The sequence below is a fragment of the Ovis canadensis genome, chromosome 2 (genome assembly GCF_042477335.2).
Source record: "Ovis canadensis isolate MfBH-ARS-UI-01 breed Bighorn chromosome 2, ARS-UI_OviCan_v2, whole genome shotgun sequence".
In the NCBI taxonomy this organism is placed as follows: domain Eukaryota; kingdom Metazoa; phylum Chordata; class Mammalia; order Artiodactyla; family Bovidae; genus Ovis; species Ovis canadensis.
This window is the reverse complement of record NC_091246.1, coordinates 181,809,493-181,828,219: the sequence shown is the minus strand read 5'-3', so window position 1 is coordinate 181,828,219 and position 18,727 is coordinate 181,809,493. Positions and strand designations below refer to the sequence as shown.

Below are 18,727 nucleotides of genomic sequence, written 5' to 3'. Positions count from 1 at the left end.
CATTGGGGCAGCAAACAGTAGCCATCCCATAGGTCAGATAATTTCTGCATGTGGTGTGTGTGCCAAGGAAAAGCAGAGTAAGCAGGTAGAGTGGCCAGGTAAGCAGATCAGGGAAGGCTTCCCAGGAAAAGTTGGAGCCTAGTGTGTAGGAGGGAAGAGAGGGAGGCATGTGCACTCTGGGAGGAAGAGTGTTTCAGGTAGAAAGAGCGTGGATGCCGAAGCCTGAGGTGTGGGGTTACCAGGTAAAATACAGGATGCCTAATGATCATGAATTTCAGGTAGAGTGTTTTATTTATTGAACTGTGAGTATATGACAAATGGCGGTTCCCTGGTGGCTTAGATGATAAAAAAAATTTGCCCACGATACAGGAGACCTGGGTTTGATCCCTGGGTTGGAAAGATGCCCTGGAGAAGGGGGTGGCTTCCCACTCCAGTATTCTTGCCTGGAGAAGTCCATGGACAGAGCAGTCTGGTGGTCTATAGTCCACAGGGTCACAAAGAGTCAGACATGACTTAAGCGACTACGCTTTCACTTTCACGTATGACAAATACTGCATGTAGCTTACTAAAAAGAAAAATCATCCTTTGTCTGAAATTCGAATTTAGCTGAGCATCTTTTCCCCTCTTCTCACAAATCCGGCAACCCTCCAGAGGCAGAAATGAACCTGGCGGGTGTTTGGATATGGAAGGAGGTTCTTGTTTGGAGGGCAGGGGGAGTGAGACAGCAGTGCAAGCTTGAGGGTAAATTCTGGGTTTTATTCTAAGGATACGGAGAAGCCCCTGGAGGGTCTGAGTTAGTGTGGGATGTAATCCAGTTTAGGATTAGGTGATCACCTCTGCTGCACAGAGCAGACAGGGAAGAAGGCTGCAGGCAGCAAGTTGTCATCACTGTCACACAGTGGTGACATCTGTCATCACAGCCCTTCCAGCACTGCCCGCAGCGGGAGCGGAGGGAACCCTTTCTGAAGAATTCCGTGGAGAAGGTCTAGGCAGTCCTACTCTGATATTGGAGGCTGGACCGTGCTCATGGGACTGCAGGAACCACATGTCCGGTTTCCCTGCTAAGTGCCGGCCCTGGACAGGACAGATGGCACTTCCATCCCCAGCCATGGGGCCGCCCTGCAACCATGTCTTCATCTGCCATGATGAGCGACCTTGCCCATATGATTACGTGGAAACCAGAGGACACAGTGTGTGTGAAGCGCTTTCCCTAGTGCTTGGCTCTTGATGCACTGTAGGTTTTCTTGTTCTTCTCTGTCATCTACCTGCTTCCCCAGGCACAGTCTTTCCTAACAAGCCACGTGGCCAAAATATTCATCAGCTCAGGTGTTTGATGGAGAGGATGGGGCCAGGTAGTGGAACCACTCACATGTGGAGACATCTTTTACCATGTGCATTTCCTTTTTGAATCTTTAGAAAAGGAAAGTAGGCCTGGGAGGAGCGTGGAGTGGGGTAAAGGGATCTTTTTTTAAATTTTTTAAGCATGTTCCTTAATGAGTAGCTACATTAGATAGGTTATCAGTACAGCAAATATGTGTATACATATACGTGTGTATCATCAGTTTATCTAATGAATATAATCAATCGTATCATTTTGCTAGGTAACCCACATGGTGGTGTCTAACTATATTTTTTAGGTCTCATAGATAATAGAATTATTATAGAGTACCCAAGCCAGCACCTTTATGTTGTAGATGAGAAAACTTGAAAGTCAGATGGTTTAAGGTTATACCCCTAGTTGTTTGTGGAGTTGGACATAGAATCTGTTTTGGTGGATTCCAGATTCAGCAGCCCTCTTGTCCCTACCCTTTAAAGTGTCTCTGACACTTCATGTTCTGGTCCAGGGACGGGATCTCAGTCATCACCCAGCCCCTCCACTCACTAGTGAGTGAAAAGTGAAAGTCAAGTCGCTCAGTCTCCGACTCTTTGTGACACCATGGACTGTAGCCTACCTAGTCTACCAGGCTCCTTCATCCATGAAATTTCCCAGGCAAGAGTACTGGAGTGGATTGCCATTTCCTTCTCCAGAGGATCTTCCCAACCCATGGATCGAACCTGGGTCTCCCACGTTGTCGGCAAACTCTTTTACCATCTAAGCCACCGGGGAAGTCACTAGTGAGTAGACCTCTGCAGTTCTCAGCACCTTCAAGTCTTGCTTTCCTCACGTGTAATCTGGGCATGGTACCCACCTTGTAGGGCACTTCAGGGGATTAAATGATGGGATACAGTCAAGTTCATTTGTTTTTTTCCCAGATGCACTGAACTATAAACCTTCAGTCAATGATTGTATGCTTATATAATGTAATGTCTTTAAAAATTACTCAATAAATGTTCTTTGTAAAAAAAAAATCATAATATGAAAATTTACATAAAGAAGAGAATCCTAAGCATCCAAGACATCAACCTCTAGACGTAATCTTAGACTTTTCTTATGCATTTTGCGTATTTACTTTTTGACCACACTTAACTCTTGGAAAAATACTGGTGAAATTCTGTATGTCAGTGATTCATTAAAGCAAAACCCTTCACATTATCCATGAGAGAAGAGGCCATGTCAGAGCCTGATTATTATTCTTTCAAAAGAATAGAATATTACTGCAGAGATTAAGTCTAGTCCTGCAGACGTACACGTAGATGTACGTTAAATCTCCTACTCATTTTTGCTGTAATTTTATAATTTCTTTTCCGTGTTTAAAATCCAATTCGCGCTGTAGGCATCTCTGTTGGTAGTGTCTCTTTTCTTAAATGTAAGAATTGTCTATCTGAAAGAGCTTGAAAGTAAGTATGACCTACCTGATGTCTGTTTAGGAACTTTGCTTTGATTTACGTTGTACGTTGATGAAGCTGCAAAACCTTCTCGGATCAAAGAAGTTTAAATCATTGGATGGAGGAATGTCAAAAATAAAATTGGTTAATTTTAGATCTCCTTGCTCAAGAAAAGTGATTCTTTGTGCCCTCTCTCTGGAAGATGCCTTCATGTTCCAAAAGTCTAGCCTGGCTGGTCTTTTCTGGTTCTATTTCCTCTTCATGCTGCTACTGATAAATCGCTTCAGACGTGTCCGACTCTGTTCGACCCCATAGATCGCAGCCCATCAGGCTCCCCAGTCCCTGGGATTCTCCAGGCAAGAACACTGGAGTGGGTTGCCATTTCCTTCTCCAATGCATCAAAGTGAAAAGTGAAAGTGACGTCGCTCAGTCGTGTCTGACTCTTCTCGACCCCATGGACTGCAGCCTACCAGGCTCCTCCATCCATGGGATTTTCCAGGCAAGAGTACTGGAGTGGATTGCCATTGCCTCCTTCTTCTTCCTCTTCATATTTTTTTTTATTTTGTTGAAGGATAATTGCTTTACAGAATTTTGTTATTAATATGGATCAGCTGTAGGTATACATATATCTCCTCTCTTTTGAACCTCCCTCCCATCTCCAGCCCCATTCCACCGCTCTAGATTGATACAGAGCCCCTGTTTTGAGTTTCCCGAGCCATACAGCAAATTCCCCTTGGCTATCATTATATATAGTAATGTAAATTGCCTTGTTACTCTTTCCATACATCTCACCCTCTCCTCCCCTGCCTCTTCATTTTGTAGCCTGGGGCTAGTGCACTAAAAAGATTAGTTCTATAGAAGTTTCACCTTCAAATCAAAGGTTATTATAGTCATGGTTCTGCTTCTCTATTGATTGCTGCATGCATGTTGCCCTAAACTTAGATGATTTTCAATTCTTAGACTCACTACAGTGATTTGTGAGAGATTTTAAGGCTGCCTATTCCCTTCCCTGGCAGAGGGCTTGACTGAGGACTTGCCAGCTTGCAGGAGTTGGGTAGAGGTGAGGGTAGGCAGTGGGAGGGTCCAGCACCGCAGATTAATCCCAGAGAGAGCTCTGAGGTTGCAGTTGGAAAATTGTAGCCAAGCCAGTAGGTGACCACAGGCAGAAATAGGGCCCTGGGGTTCTGAGAGCCAGAAGAACACTAAGATGATGAGAATGAGTTAAAGTGGAAGAGCTTCCAGATCAGGAAGACAGGGGGCTCTCCCTGGGGTCCAGCTTTCTTAGGTAGGATGATATGCTGGGTGGTTAAACACATTTAGGGAGCCAGAGTAGATTGGACAAAACAGTTAGGGATGAGGAAGTTGAATTACAATCCCTGAACAAGATTTTTCCCTGTGTTGTCAATGATGTTCTTATTTAGGAAAATGTTGCTCGTTTGAGGGCTGTTTTGTTTCAATACGTGGAGTTACTGCCAGCGCTGGCTTTCTTCCAGTCCTGGTAATCCACTGAGATTTCAGGAAGAAATGTGTGTGTTTGTTTTTTACTCCACTCCCCATGGAGTAATTGATTCATGTATAATTTAATTATTTTGTTAGCCAGTTAGCTTATCACTGTGTACAGAAACAGCCACCCTGAAAACCCACTGTCCTCATTCTGGGTCAAGATATTCAGAATGGATTTTTCCTCTATTATGAGTGTGTATGTAATGGTAAGATTTCTTGCTAAATTCAAAATACACTGACTCCATTTCCCATACCTTCTGAGATGCCCTTGAAATCTCACATGGTATTATCCAGTGATTTAGAGTAAGAGGAACTGAGATAAATGATCAGTTTCAAAGAGGAATTAAAGTCTTGAGTATTTTGTAGGGAACTCATACTTTAGAAGATCACCTTGGACTGTATTTTCATCAGAGTAAATTTTGGAAGATTCTTCGAAGGGCAGAGGAATGAATGTACTCTCCTTTATCTGATCTCACTAATGTGTCTCCTTTTGCTTGATTTTCTTTATTCATAGTCATGTCTCATCTCTCCCTATCATGCTCTTCATGAGGACATTTTTTATTCTGACATGCTGCTGTGTGCATTTTTTTATTTATTTAATATGGGATTGACTATGACTCTTTGCCCTGCTCGTTTATCCTCGTGCTTTTTTGTGCAATGGAAGTTCTCGCAGTCAGGTCAGCAATCTATTTGAATCCTTCATGGTATAAATATGCTTTAAAGCACTGTCATTACTGAGTCCATTTACAAAAATTTAATTTGAATTAAATAATTCAGTCCAGCCTAAGCATACAAGGCACAGATGTGTGCAGTGCTGCTGGGACCAGCTTCATCCCCTTGGAGGCTTCTTTTCTGCTGGTTCTTCCTCACTTTTCTCACTTTTAGAGTGCTTTTCCTTTGTGATTTTTGCCTTTCATGGTGATGCTGCTGTATAAGTGCTCAGTGTTCAGACACAGGCATTTCAGGCAAGTTGCTATTTTCTTATGAGTAAAAACCATTGCAACCTTTCTTATGAGCAGTCCTTTTGAGTCTCTGAAGCCATTCACAAAGCTGGTCAAATCTAATTTCACTCCACAAAAAGAAAAGAGAATATGATACTTTTCCTATCCAGGAATTCCACCCACCCCCAAACTTAGCTACCCTCTGCATATTGCTTTCAGATCACTTGCAGCAGCAGAGGGCTTTATGCAAATTGCCCAATTATTTTGGGTCCTAGTCAAAATCACCTTGCCTTATTTCTAGAGTAGTGAAACTGCTTTCTTTGAAAACTCGCCCAGAGCTGGGAGGCTAACCAGCTTGTCTGACTTTGCATTGCTCACCTGAAAGTCTAACTTCACTTACATCCCTGCTTTCTCCATGATCCTCCAAGGATGCCCCCCGCCCTCTGGCTCTGTTCATTTTTATGGGTCCACCTGGCCATAGAAACATTATTTTCATTTCCTGTTTATTAACCATCTTTAATAATCTCATATTAGTGAATGGGTGATATGCTGTCTTGGAATTATATGGCCAGTTTTGGCAAAGAGGGTAGACGTCAATATCAGTCAGTGCATTCTTCAGTTACTAGAAAGTGTAAATCTGCCTTGTTTTTCTTTGGTAACCTTTCCTGTAAAATTTGGTACTTCTGCTTTCTCTTTCCTCCTCTCCTGCTCTCTAAACTCTGGTGCATTGACAGAACAATCAGTCTTCCACAATGGCTCTCGCAAGATTGCTGAAGGGTGTTTTTCTTTCCTCATCTCTCTTTCCAATAGGTTTTATCACCCTGTTCCTTGAGATAGTGTGAAGTGAACAGCCACGAAATGAGGGGAAGCCTTGATCCGTTAGCCTTAAACTCTCAGTTGCATTCCTAATTTGGAGATAAATGATGGAGTTCTGTGCGTCAGATGACTTGCTGTTACCTTTCCAGACATGCCAGAGCAAATAACAAATCATTCCTGTCCTTCTGCTAAATAAATGGCACAGAAGCACCTTTGCATTCCTGTCCCCTGGCGGCAGTGTTCAGATCTTTTAACTTTCTACCATAAGAGCCCTCCTCTCCTTCTGCATAGAATTATGAAGATTAAATGATTAAGGAACTAGTCATTATGAAGTTTTTGAAGGATGGATGTACAGTGTAATCATAGGCTCCTTGGGACCTTGACTGGTTATTGTTGCATCTGAGAGCAGACCTCTCTGGGTTGCTAGCTAAGAGTGTGGGAGTCTGACTAATAATGGTATTAATAATAACCCACTTTCTGTGTACAAGGCGCTGTGCTCCAGCTTGGCACAGACATTAATTCATTTGCAAATGAACTGGCATACTTAGAGTCTCTGGTTCCTGTTTTTCAGGTTGAAAATTGGTGTCCCCATTTACCTTGGAGAGCGAAAAATCCCTATGAAGAAGCTGATCGTAATTCATTGGTAAGTGGTTTTGGAAACCTCTTACCTGGCTTGTGATTTGGGGCTGCTGCCAAGTGATACATGTAGAGACTTTTAGAGATGCCAGCTGTAATCTGAATTAATAGTAAACTGAAGAACTTCTGTCCCTAGCCCTGTGGAAATTTGAGTGGCCACATCAACCCCGTTAGCATTATGTTTATTTATTGAGCAGTTCTCTGAGGGTTCCTAAGTCAGTAAGACCTGGTACCAGACTTGGAGGTGCTCAGTGATCTGGTAATGAAGGTGGTGGTTGTAAATGGTGACTGCACCCGTGTCGACACTGAAACACAGGCCCGTGGAAATTAGTGAGGAAGTGGCCATCACAGCCTGCGTGGGTCAGGAGAGATGTAAAGAGAAAATGACCTTGGAGTTGAATTTGAAGTGATGAATGGATTTACACCAAATCAAGGAGAGAAAGATGTCTCAGATGTGAGGTAAAAAGGTGCCCATACAAGAGCCTGGCATTTTCAGGAGAAGCGCCTGGGACAAGGCCATAGGGGTCTGAATGAGCTGGAATGAAGAAGAGATGGGAAAGGTAGGTAGGGGCTCTGAAAAGCTTCATATTAAAAACTCAAGCCCTTATTCTTTCCCTCAGAGGTCAGCAGACTTTTTCTGTGAAAGGCCAGATAGTAGATACTTTCCTCTTTGTAGGCCATAAGAAAGTCTCTGTACACCTACTCAATTCTGACCTTGAGCACAGGGCAGCCCGCGCCATATGCAAATGAGTGGGCATGGCTGTGTTCTCACAAAACTATGTAGAAAAACAGGCAGTGAGGAAGATCATCAAGAAAGAAGGAGATCGTCAAAAAAGCAAGAGAATTCCAGAAAAACATATACTTTTGCTTTATTGACTACACCAAAGCCTTTGACTGCGTGGATCACAACAAACTGTGGATAATTCTTAAAGAGATGGGAACACCAGACCACCTGACCTGCCTCCTAAGAAATCTGTCTGCAGGTCAGGAAGCAACCATTGGAACTGGACATGGAACAACAGACTGGTTCTAGATCAGAAAAGGAGTACGTCAAGGCTGTATGCTGTCACCCTGCTTATTTAATTTATATGCAGAGTACATCATGCAAAGTGCTGGACTGGATGAAGCACAAACTGGAACCAAGATTGCCAGGAGAAATATCAATAGCCTCAGATACGCAGATAATACCACCCTTACGGTAGAAAGCAAAGAAGAACTAAACAGCCTCTTGATGAAAGTAAAAGAGGAGAGTGAAAGAGTTGGCTTAAAACTCAACATTCAGAAAACGAAGATCATGGCATCCGGTCCCATCACTTCATGGCAACTAGATGGGGAAACAATGGAAACAGTGACAGACTTTATTTTCTTGGGCTCCAGAATCACTGCAAATGGTGACTGCAGCCATGACATTAAAAGACACTTCCTCCTTGGAAGAAAAGCTATGACCAACCTAGACAGCATGTTAAAAAGCAGAGACATTACTTTACCAACAAAGGTCCGTCTAGTCAATGCTGTGGTTTTTCCAGTAGTCATGTGTGGATGTGAGAGTTCGACCATAAAGAAAGCGGAGCACTAAAGAATTGATGCTTTTGAACTGTGGTGTTGGAGAAGACTCTTGAGAGTCCCTTGGACTGCAAGGAGATCCAACTAGTCAATCCTAAAGGAAATCAGTCCTGAATATTCATTGGAAGGACTGATGCTGAAGCTGCAACTCCAGTACTCTGGCCACCTGATGCGCACAACCGACTCACGCGAAAGACCCTGATCCTGGGAAAGATAGAAGGCGGGAGGAGAAGGGGACGACAGAGGATGAGATGGTTGGATGGCATCACATGACGCAATGGACATGAGTTTGAATGGGCTCCAGGAGTTGGTGTTGGACAGGGAAGCCTGTCATGCTGCAGTCCGTGGGGTTGCAAAGAGTCAGACACAACTGAGCAACTGAACTGAACTGAGAAAGATTTGGTCAAAGAGCTAGTTTGCTGAGCCTCACTTAGACCATGGGATTCTTGGGACATAACTGAGTCATGGCATGGTCAGATGAGTGTTTAGAATCAATTATGGTGACTGCTGAAAGATGGGTTCAGCATGCTTTCTTTAGATGTTATATGAAAAGAATACTAATGTTATTATTTCTCCCTGTTCTTTCAATCACTGATTACATCCAGCTATTGTAGAAAAATACTCTTTCTGACTTTTAAGTTATTCTGGCTTGAATTCAAAATTTTATTCAGTTACAATAGTAAAGTGATATTCCTGGCTTTTAAATTCCTTGTAGAAAATAATAAACTTTTGCTTATTTGGATTGGGGCAAGACTAGAGGGTTAGCATGTATTTTCCTACTTTGTAGATGGAATGAGGCTTTGTAGCAGCCTCCACAATGGCAGGTAGCCTGTTAAGGATAAACTTCAGTTTTCCCAAGAGTCTGCTCCCCCAAAGTAGATCCAAAGGGCCAATAAATTCGGGTGCAGACAATTTCAAGATGCATCAAGCACATTTCACTGTAAAATACACATTTTGACCTAGCTCAGGGCTTGGCAATGCCTGTGCTGCTTTTCTCCACTTCCAATTTTTTAATGATGCCCCTTATATAGCAGAGCAGCAGTCAGTGACCCTTTGCCTCAATTTGCAGCCCCAGGACCTTCAAGAAAAGCTCTTCAGTGAACCAGACTCCCTTTTGAAGCCACATGTTTAATTGACTCTCTCTTTCAAGTTTTCAAACGTCACATCATGAAAACCATTATGCTTTTGGGCTTCTTATCTCCTATTCATTTTTATTAAATTTCTGTTTCTAGGCAGAAATTCGTACAGATGTTAATATTCTCTACAGTATGATGAAAAAGCATGAAGAATTCCGATGGATGAGACTGCGGATCCGGCGAATGGCTGATGCGTGGATCCAAGCAATCAAGTCTTTGGCAATGAAGCAGAATCTTGAGAAGAGAAAGCGGAAGAAAGTGAGTTTCTGATTAATTCACTTCAGCTGAATGCCAGTTTCTTGAAAATTTGATTTTCATGGAGACGAGACTAAGAGAAATGTCATGTCCCCAGTGATATTCCCTGGGGGCGAGTCCACACAGAGTCTTCCTGTACAGCCATTTTTGGGCTTTTTCCCCGGTTTACAACAATCTTAGCAGGAACTAGCACACGGTTTTCTTCAGTGAAGCCAGGCAGAATATCTGCCTGTGAGGTTTTCCTATGTACCCTCTGACTCACTCGCAGTAGCATCAGGAAGTTTAATTCTCTTTTCTTTACTTGAATACAACCTTAAAGAACTTCCTGTTACATCATCATGACAGTTTCATACTCTGGGTATTTGTCCTTTCTGCCATTTGGGCAACCAGCTGGTGAGTCTCACTGCTACTGTGTTTGGTGGCGGTTCTGCTTGTGTTCCTGAGACAGAAATACTGTAAATTGAACTTGAGCAAGTTTGTTTTGATGTTCACGAGATGCTTGGGAAACCCTTGTAATATCCCTGAGTGTGAAGCTCTTATACCCTAGGTTTAGTTAAGCTAACATCACTGTTTTCCTTCAGACTGCAGTCAGTTGGATCACATTAAAAGCTGCCTTGCTACTCTGAATTTACACCTGGAAACCCATACTGAATGCTGTTCTCACTGTCAGCTAAAACATACTGATATGTATTAAATATGAATCTCATGTGAGCATAATATCTTTCTATATATGAAAAAAAAGAAATTATCAAAGACTACTAGAATTTTTTCAAAGAACTTGAAAGCCAACTTTAATAGCCTCCCATTGCCCAAGGTGGCACAATTTGGTAATCAGTAAGAATAATAACTGCAGTGTACTGAAACCCATCAAATATACTTATGTTCATGTTCGTGTATAATAATACACATATTTTTTAAAAAAATCTTCCTTTGTCATCATTAGAGAATGCTAAAGAACAAATCTGTTATTTTGAAAACCAATAAGTAAAAGGAAATAATCAGGTATTTACCAGGTTTTTTCTTATGTAAGCTGTCCATGAGGGATAGTTTTCTCTTTCTAGAAGTACCAATATTACAGCTAATGAATGCAGAAGGGATGATAGAATGTCATCAATGGCAAGCCATAATGGATTAATGCATCTAGTTAGTGATCATCAGTAGCTACAAACACCACAAAGCAGAAATGCCCAGATACTGTTCCTACCACTGGAAGTACACAGCACTACCTATGAAGTAGTGTTGCCCAAAAAATCAAATACAAATTTGATCATGGCTGCAGCTGTAGTTATTGATTTACCGTAAATACAAGAGACAGAAAAATCTGTTTTACAGTCAGTGAAACCTAGAGGGTTTCTGGAAATACAACCCAGTTTCTTTGACAAGTAAATTACAAGCCCCTCTCCCTCCCAGAAAGGAAGATCAGACAGTTAAGCTACAGTTAGAGAAGGCTAAGAGAGGTATGAGACATTATAGTTTATGCACTTTATTTGAATTCTGGCTCAAATAACTGCTCTTGGGAAAAATAAGGGACAGTTGAGCAAGTGTATGCACTAACTGGATATTGGATGATACTAAGAAATTAATAGCTGTGTTAGGGGTGACAGTGATATTACAGTTGTATTTTTTAAGTGAAAATGTATTTCTTTTAGAAATTCCAGCTGAGATTTTTACAGATGATAGGCTCTCTCAGATTTGTTTCAAGATAAGCTGGAGGGGTTGGGAGAAAGTGAGGGGTGTATACTAAATAAGATCTGTCAGGAGTTAATCATTGTTGAAGTCAGTAATTGTTAAGTACATCAGAATTGACTGTATTGTCATATCTGTTTTTGTTAGTGTTTGAAATTTATCATGTTAATAGCTTAAAAATATTCCGTCTGTGGCAAAAAAGCCCAGTATTGTTAAAAGATATTTTATTGTCCTGGTTGACTGTCCTTTAATCCCGATTTTTTACCTTTGGAAAGCAGGATTATCTGTCCAAAGCCATACCGAATGCAGAAATGACTTTATTTCTCTAAAACAACAATGAGAGGTCATTTCCTTTCTTTCTATTTAACTTCTAGAAAAATTATTTACCCCATGTTGAGATTTTATTTTTGGAATTGGTGAGTGGTTTTTTGGTAGGTTACTGTGGAATTTGTACTTGATCCAATGAGAATCAGTATGTCCCTCTTTTTTTTTTTCAGGTCCTTGTTCACCTGGGCCTCCTGACTAAGGAATCTGGATTTAAGATTGCAGAGACAGCTTTCAGTGGTGGCCCTCTTGGTGAATTAGTTCAGTGGAGTGATTTAATTACATCTCTGTACTTACTGGGCCATGACATTAGGATTTCAGCTTCACTGGCAGAGCTCAAGGAGTAAGGAGATTACTTTTCAATTTTAAAATCAGCATACAAAAAAGAAATTGTAAACTCTTACAGCCCTCTATTAGTGTGTAATTTCTTGTGGAGAAAAATGAAAGTGATAATTCACTAAACAGGAGATAAGAAGATTATTTTCAGGAGCTAAATACATACACTGTGAAAAGGCTAATATGTTTTCATTGTAGCTTCAAGCTCCAGAGGCTTGATAAATGAATGCCAGAAAATTCAAACTAAGGAGCTTATTCTCTGCTGTTACAGGTGCTTCCAACATCTGCAGCACAAAACATTGTTAACTTTCCTAATTCCCTGTCTCTTGCTGAAATGTATACCCTTCCCTCCTCAACATCACACTTCCTAAATCTTCAAACAGGGCAGGTTCCTGTTTGTAATTTAATTTGGAGAAGATGAATTTCTCGAAAGCACTGTTCCAATCCTATTTCAATTAGCCCACTTGCAACTCTGAGTCTGTTAATTCTACCTCGGTTTTTTGGTTTCATTGAAATGTGCTTCTAGCTTGAATCCGCCGTTAATCACTTTTAGACTGACACGGCTGACCAAGCAGAAGTGCTTAGCTCTCCTTTCCTCCTTTTTGGATAACTGCCCATTGAGACTCTACCCAACAGCCAAGTTAGCATGAAGCAATATGTCAACTGTTCCAAAAGAAAACACTTGAAGGGACATTCTAGAGGTGGAAGACGTAAGACAGCATATGTCCCACCTTGCTCCTACATTATTGTCCAGCGAGGTCACTGTGTTAGGTCCAAGGTCCACACAGGAATAGAGGCAGTATTGAGATGAAAAAGCAGTATTATCAATAAAACAATGTCAGCTCTCATTTGTTAAATGGTTTCCATGTGCTGAAACCATGATCTGGGCTTTAGTTATATAGCAGTAATATCAACAGTTATGATATTGATGGTGAAAATATCATATGTCACCAATTATGACAGCCATAATATTGATAGTGCCCATTTAGAACTAACATTTGTTGAACACTTCCTGTGCACCAGATATTAAGCACTTCATATGTTATATTTTATTTAGTCCTTAGTGTAAGCCTAGAAGTAGGTACTATTGCTTTCTACATTTTAAAGATGAGGAAACTGGGGTTCAAACCAAAAATGGGTTCTTCAAGGTCCTGTTGAGGATATGTGGGAGAGCCAGGATTTGAGCCCTCTGTCTCTCTGACCTCAAAGCCTGTGCTCTTGACCACGGAACCACAATGCTCCTTTCAAAGCTCGAGAAACCCAAGGTCTTTCTGAGCCCTTCACCACTCTTTAGTAGCTGCCTGCCATTGCCTTTGCCCTGCTTCTTTAAAAAAAACACATTGGGGACACAACCTCTGGAGTGGGTGTATTCATACATTGTACGGTCATTCCTTCACCTCCTCCTTTGGGCTGGTCCTTGATATGGGACGTAGAGATGATCAGCCTGTGGTCAAGGAGATGCAAACCTTTTGATAATTACAACTGATGCATTATACAATAGTGACACTAATTGCACTGTGATTAGTACTACTTGAGGTGAGGATGATAAGTACAGGGAGTGGAGAAAGTGTGACTATTGCTCACCACTGTGTATTGAGCACCTAGAACAGCAGGTACTCATAACTGTTTACTGAACAAATAAGTGAAGAGATCAATGGGAGAGAGGGTGGGTGCTCTGGGGATAGGTACTCCCTAGGGAGGCCCAAAAAGTCATATTAGGGATCTACTAGGCAGAGACTTGATTTGCTGGTCAAGAAGATCATGGAGGTCTTGAAGCCCTGGTGTCAAAGCCAGATGTGTTTATTAATTTTGGAGCAGTGGTTCCCACACATGCCTACACATTAGAATCACCTAGAGATCTTTTTAGACTCCCTCAGCCCAGACCATATCCCAGACTAATTAAATGCCAGCTTTTGGGGGTAAGGCTCAGGCATAACTCTCTGTTGATGCTCTCAGGTATAGCACAGGGATCCTCTTTTATTAATCAAGTTTCATGGGCCCATAGCCACACCCGCTGTTTGTATATTATCTATGACTGCTTTCCTTCTATAAGAGCAGAGTTAAATAGCTGTGACAGAGAATATGTAGCCTGTGAAGATGAAAGTATTCACTACCTGGCCCTTTACAGAAAAAATTTTTCAAATTCTCGGTCAGAAATTGGTTCTTTCAGAAACCCAGTAGAGAAAAGGGTGCCTAGAGCAGTGTCATTGAGGAGCTGTAGGCAGAGGCCTTTGATGACTCTTGTCCTTTGGAGTAGGGTGTCCATAGTTTGGTTAAGGACTGTTAAGGGATGTGAGCAGGGATAAATAGATAAATGGCCAATTTCTGGGCAGATGGCAGTATGGTTAGCAGTTATATGCTTCACCATGTGAAGCTCACCTACAATCAAGTATGTTGGCTCTGAGTGCGAGCGGGGGTTTAAATAGGTGATTAGGTTTATGTTAGTGGATGGATGGAAGGATAATGAAAAAGTATAAACCATAGTGCCAGTTCTTAAATACAGTCTAGTCAGAAGGAAAAATTAGACATAAGAGAAAAAATTAGCGAATAGCACAGAGCAGTATTTTGTTGTTGTTCAGTAGCTCAGTCGTGTCTGACTCTTTGTGATCATGTGAACTGGAGCACACCAGGCTTCCTTGTCCTTCACCATCTCCTGGAGCTTGCTCAGACTCATGTCCATTGAGTCGAAGATGCCATCCAACTATCTTGTCATCTGTCGTCTCATTCTCCTCCTGCTTTCAGTCTTTCCCTGCATCAGGGTCTTTCCCAGTGAGTTGGCTCTGCATCAGGTAGCCAGAGTACTGGAGTTTCAGCTTCAGCATCAGTCCTTCTGATAAACATTCAAGATTGATTTCCTTTAGGATTGACCAAGGGACTCACAAGAGTCTTCTCTAACTCCACAGTTCAAAAGCATCAATTCTTTGGCAGTCAGCCTTCTTTATGGTCCAACTCTCAACATCCATATATAACTGCTGGAAAAACCATAGCTTTGACCAGATGGACCTTTGTTGGTAAAGTAATGTCTCTGCTATTTAATATGCTGTCTAGGTTGGTCATAGCTTTTCTTCCAAGGAGGAAGTGGCCTTTAATTTCATGGCTGCAGTCACTATCTGCAGTGATTTTGGAGCCCAGGAAAATAAAGTCTGTCACTGTTTCCATTATTTCCCCGTCTATTTATCATGAAGTGATGGGACGGAGCACCATGATCTTAGTTTTCTGAATGTTGAGTTTTAAGCCAACTTTTTCACTCTCCTCTTTCACTTTTTTAAGAGACTGTTTAGCTTCTCTTCACTTTCTGCCATAGGGTGGTGTCATCTGCTTATCGGAGGTTATTGATATTTCTCCCAGCAATCTTGATTCCAGCTTGTGCTTCATCCAGCCCAGAATTTCACGTGATGTACTCTGCATATATGTTATACAAGTAGGGTGACAATATGCAGCTTTGACGTGCTCCTTTCTCAATTTGGAACCAGTCCATTGTTCCATGTCCAGTTCTAACTGTTGTTTCCTGACCTGCATAAAGATTTCTCAGGACATGGGTAAGGTAGTCTGATATTCCCATCTCTTGAAAAATTTTCCACAGTTTGTTGTGATCCACAAAGGCTTTAACATAGTCAGTGAAGCAGAAATAGATGTTTTCCTGGAATTCTCTTGCTTTTTCTGTGATCCAACAGATGTTCACAATTTGATCTCTGATTCCTCTGCCTTTTCTAAATCCAGCTTGTACATCTGGAAGTTCTCGGCTCATATACTGTTGAAGCCCAGCTTGGACGATTTTCAGCATTACTTTGCTAGCATGTGAAATGAGTGCAGTTTGCAGTACTTTAAACATTCTTTGGCATTATACTTCTTTGGGATTAGAATAAAAACTGACCTTTTCAAGTCCTGTGCCACTGCTGAATTTTCCAAATTTGCTACATATTGAGTGCAGCACTTTCACAGCATCATCTTTTAGGATTTGAAATAGCTCAGCTGGAATTCCATCACCTCCACTAGCTTTGTTCATAGCAATGCTTTCTAAGGCCCACTTGACTTCTCACTCCAGGATGTCTGGCTCTTGGTGACTGACCACACCATTGTGGTTATCTGGGTCATGAAGATCTTTTTGTATAATTCTTCTGTGTATTCTTGCCACCTGTTCTTAATATCTTCTGCTTCTGTTAGGTCTATACCATTTCTGTCCTTTATTGTGCCCATCTTTGTGTAAAATGTTCCCTTGGAATCTCTAATTTTCTTGAAGAGATCTCTAGTCTTTCCCATTTTATTGTTTCCCTGTATTTCTTTGCATTGTTCACTTAGGAAAACATTCTTATCTCTCCTTGCTATTCTTTGGAACTTTGCATTCAGGTGGGTATATCTTTCCTTTTCTCCTTTGCCTTTCATTTCTCTTCTTTTTCTCGGCTATTTGTAAGGCCTCCTCAGACAATCACTTTGCCTTTTTGCATTTCTTTTTCTTGGGGATGGTTTTGATCACTGCCCCCTATACAATGTTACAAACCTCCATCCATAGTTTTTCAGGCACTCTGTCTGTCAGATCTAATCCTTTGAATCTATTTGTCATTTCCACTGTATACTTGTAAAGGATTTGATTGAGGTCATACCTGAATGGTCTAGTGGTTTTCCCTACTTTCTTCCATTTAAGTTTGAATTTGGCAACAAGGAGTTCATAATCTGAGCCACAGTCAGCTCCTGGTCTTATTTTTGCTGACTATATAGAGCTTCTCCATCTTTGGCTGCAAAGAATATAATCAGTATGGTATACTGATTAACATCAACATCTGTTGATGTTCATGTGTAGAATCATCTCTTTATTTTGTTGAAAGAAGGTGTTTGCTATGATAGTGCATTTTCTTGACCAAACTATTTTCTGTACAGTGCAGTATAGAAAGAAGTTTGTACTGTAGAGGCTTGTATTGAAATAGAAGGAGGTCAGTAAGGGCTGTATAATAAGAACAGACTCTGGGAGAAACTGATAGGTACTGAGTATCCAGTATGTGTACTTGCCGTTCAATACCTATTTCAACTACCTAAAGAATTCCCGGGAAAAAAAAAAAAAAAAAGAATTCCCGAGAGGTTTCTGTCTTACCATCTTCTCCGTATCTAATCCTTTTTGTTTTGTTTTTGATGAGGAAAGGTTCAGAGAAGTTAACTTCCTAAGATCTCATGGCTGCTAGTTTGGAGAGTATGATTTATGTTGTCTGGAATACATATGGCCTGGGCTTAGGAAAATCCACCAAGATCACCGAGTGATTCTAATGTGCAGGCACATTTGGGAACCATTGCTCCATGTTGCTTCCACAATTATCTGTTTAAATAACACATCTGGCCCTTTCACCAATGCTTAAAGACCTCCATAATCTTCTTGACCAGCAGATTAAATAGAGATAGACTGAGACCCAGATCTTTTTTGGTTTCTAAGGCTGTATTTGTATACCACCATTTGCTTTTGCAAGACTCAGAATCGAGGCTTTGGATAGACCTGATGACTGGGCAGAATTTGGATAGGCAGCTGACTGGGAACAGCCATGTCATTCTCCCTGATAAGCATTCTTGGGATGTTTCTTTGCCTATTAAAGTTGCTAAGTGTAGTGCTTGTAGTAAATTGTTTTTCTTTTTTTCTTCTTTCTGTTCTTTCTCTAGAATAATGAAGAAGGTTGTTGGAAACAGATCTGGCTGCCCAACTGTAGGAGATCGAATTGTTGAGCTCATTTATATTGATATTGTAGGACTCGCTCAATTCAAGAAAACCCTTGGACCATCCTGGGTTCATTACCAGTAAGTGCTCTTACTTGTTTTGTTCTTAAATTTTTAGAGCTTTTTATTTTGTTAACAGGAGTTACATGGTTGCCGGTAGAAAAAGCTTATCGAATATTATCTTTTGAGCTGTGTAGAGTGTTTCTCATTCCTAATTGAAGTTCAGATTCTCCATGGTATCTTTTGACTTTCAACATTCTTCATTAGTTTCACTGATTTAAGACTAGAATCCAAATGTCCAGCCTTCTTTTTTCCTCCCCTAACACTTAGCTTGCGTCTCTGTCTGCATACACTAATCTCATCCATTTAATCAAATAACAATTTTGATAAAATATGAACAGTGTCATTTCTTGTGTTCTTTAGATTTGAGATGATGACTCATTTCTTCCCTTTCCTCCATCAGTATTGTTATCATTCTTGGAATAAAAAGCTGGGTGTATCTTGTCTAAATGCTAGGGTCTTATATTTTTAAAGATAAGCCTTATGCTTAGTATGACTAGAGTTCAGTGTTACTCTGTGCACAGTTTTATTATTTAGTAGAAGATCTCACTATTTCCCTATATGTGGATTTGAGACCATGACTTAGTATTTGAAATAGTTTTACATGGTACACAAGCATTGAATTCTATAATGAAGTTTATTAATTTTTCAATTTCCTTACACTCTTTCTAAGAGAGGCTTAGTTTGATGCTACTGTGTCTCAGATACTACTTTTTTAAAATTGGAGGATAATTGCTTTACAACATTATGTTGGTTTCTGCCATACAACAATGTGAATTAGCCATAGGTATACATATATCCCCCCGACACTACTTTTAACACTTGCATGAGAATAGCTGTAAGTCTCAGTGTTCAGCAGGCAAAATAAAGTATCCAGTTTGACTTGAATAATTCTTATTAATGAGGAGTCATAGGAGGATTGATCAGGATGGTGGAGTAGGAGAATGTGGAATTTGTCTCCTGATACATACACATCCAGAATACATCTAAACATGGAACAATTCTCATTGA

At 40.9% G+C, this 18,727-nt stretch overlaps 1 protein-coding gene across 3 annotated transcripts in view; it reads left to right on the top strand.

The window, feature by feature from the left end:
• The window catches only part of MGAT5 (alpha-1,6-mannosylglycoprotein 6-beta-N-acetylglucosaminyltransferase), a 405,616-nt gene that overhangs the window by 243,601 nt on the left and 143,288 nt on the right, over nt 1-18,727 (top strand). For all 3 annotated transcript variants that reach the window (XR_011254571.1, XR_011254572.1, XM_069577718.1), the window contains exons 7-10: nt 6,598-6,669; nt 9,458-9,619; nt 11,800-11,969; nt 17,603-17,737. Coding sequence is in view for 1 of the 3 variants with exons in the window: in XM_069577718.1 (XP_069433819.1) it covers nt 6,598-6,669; nt 9,458-9,619; nt 11,800-11,969; nt 17,603-17,737 (539 nt within the window). In the remaining 2 variants the exon portion in view is untranslated. The remainder of the gene's footprint in view (nt 1-6,597; nt 6,670-9,457; nt 9,620-11,799; nt 11,970-17,602; nt 17,738-18,727) is intronic.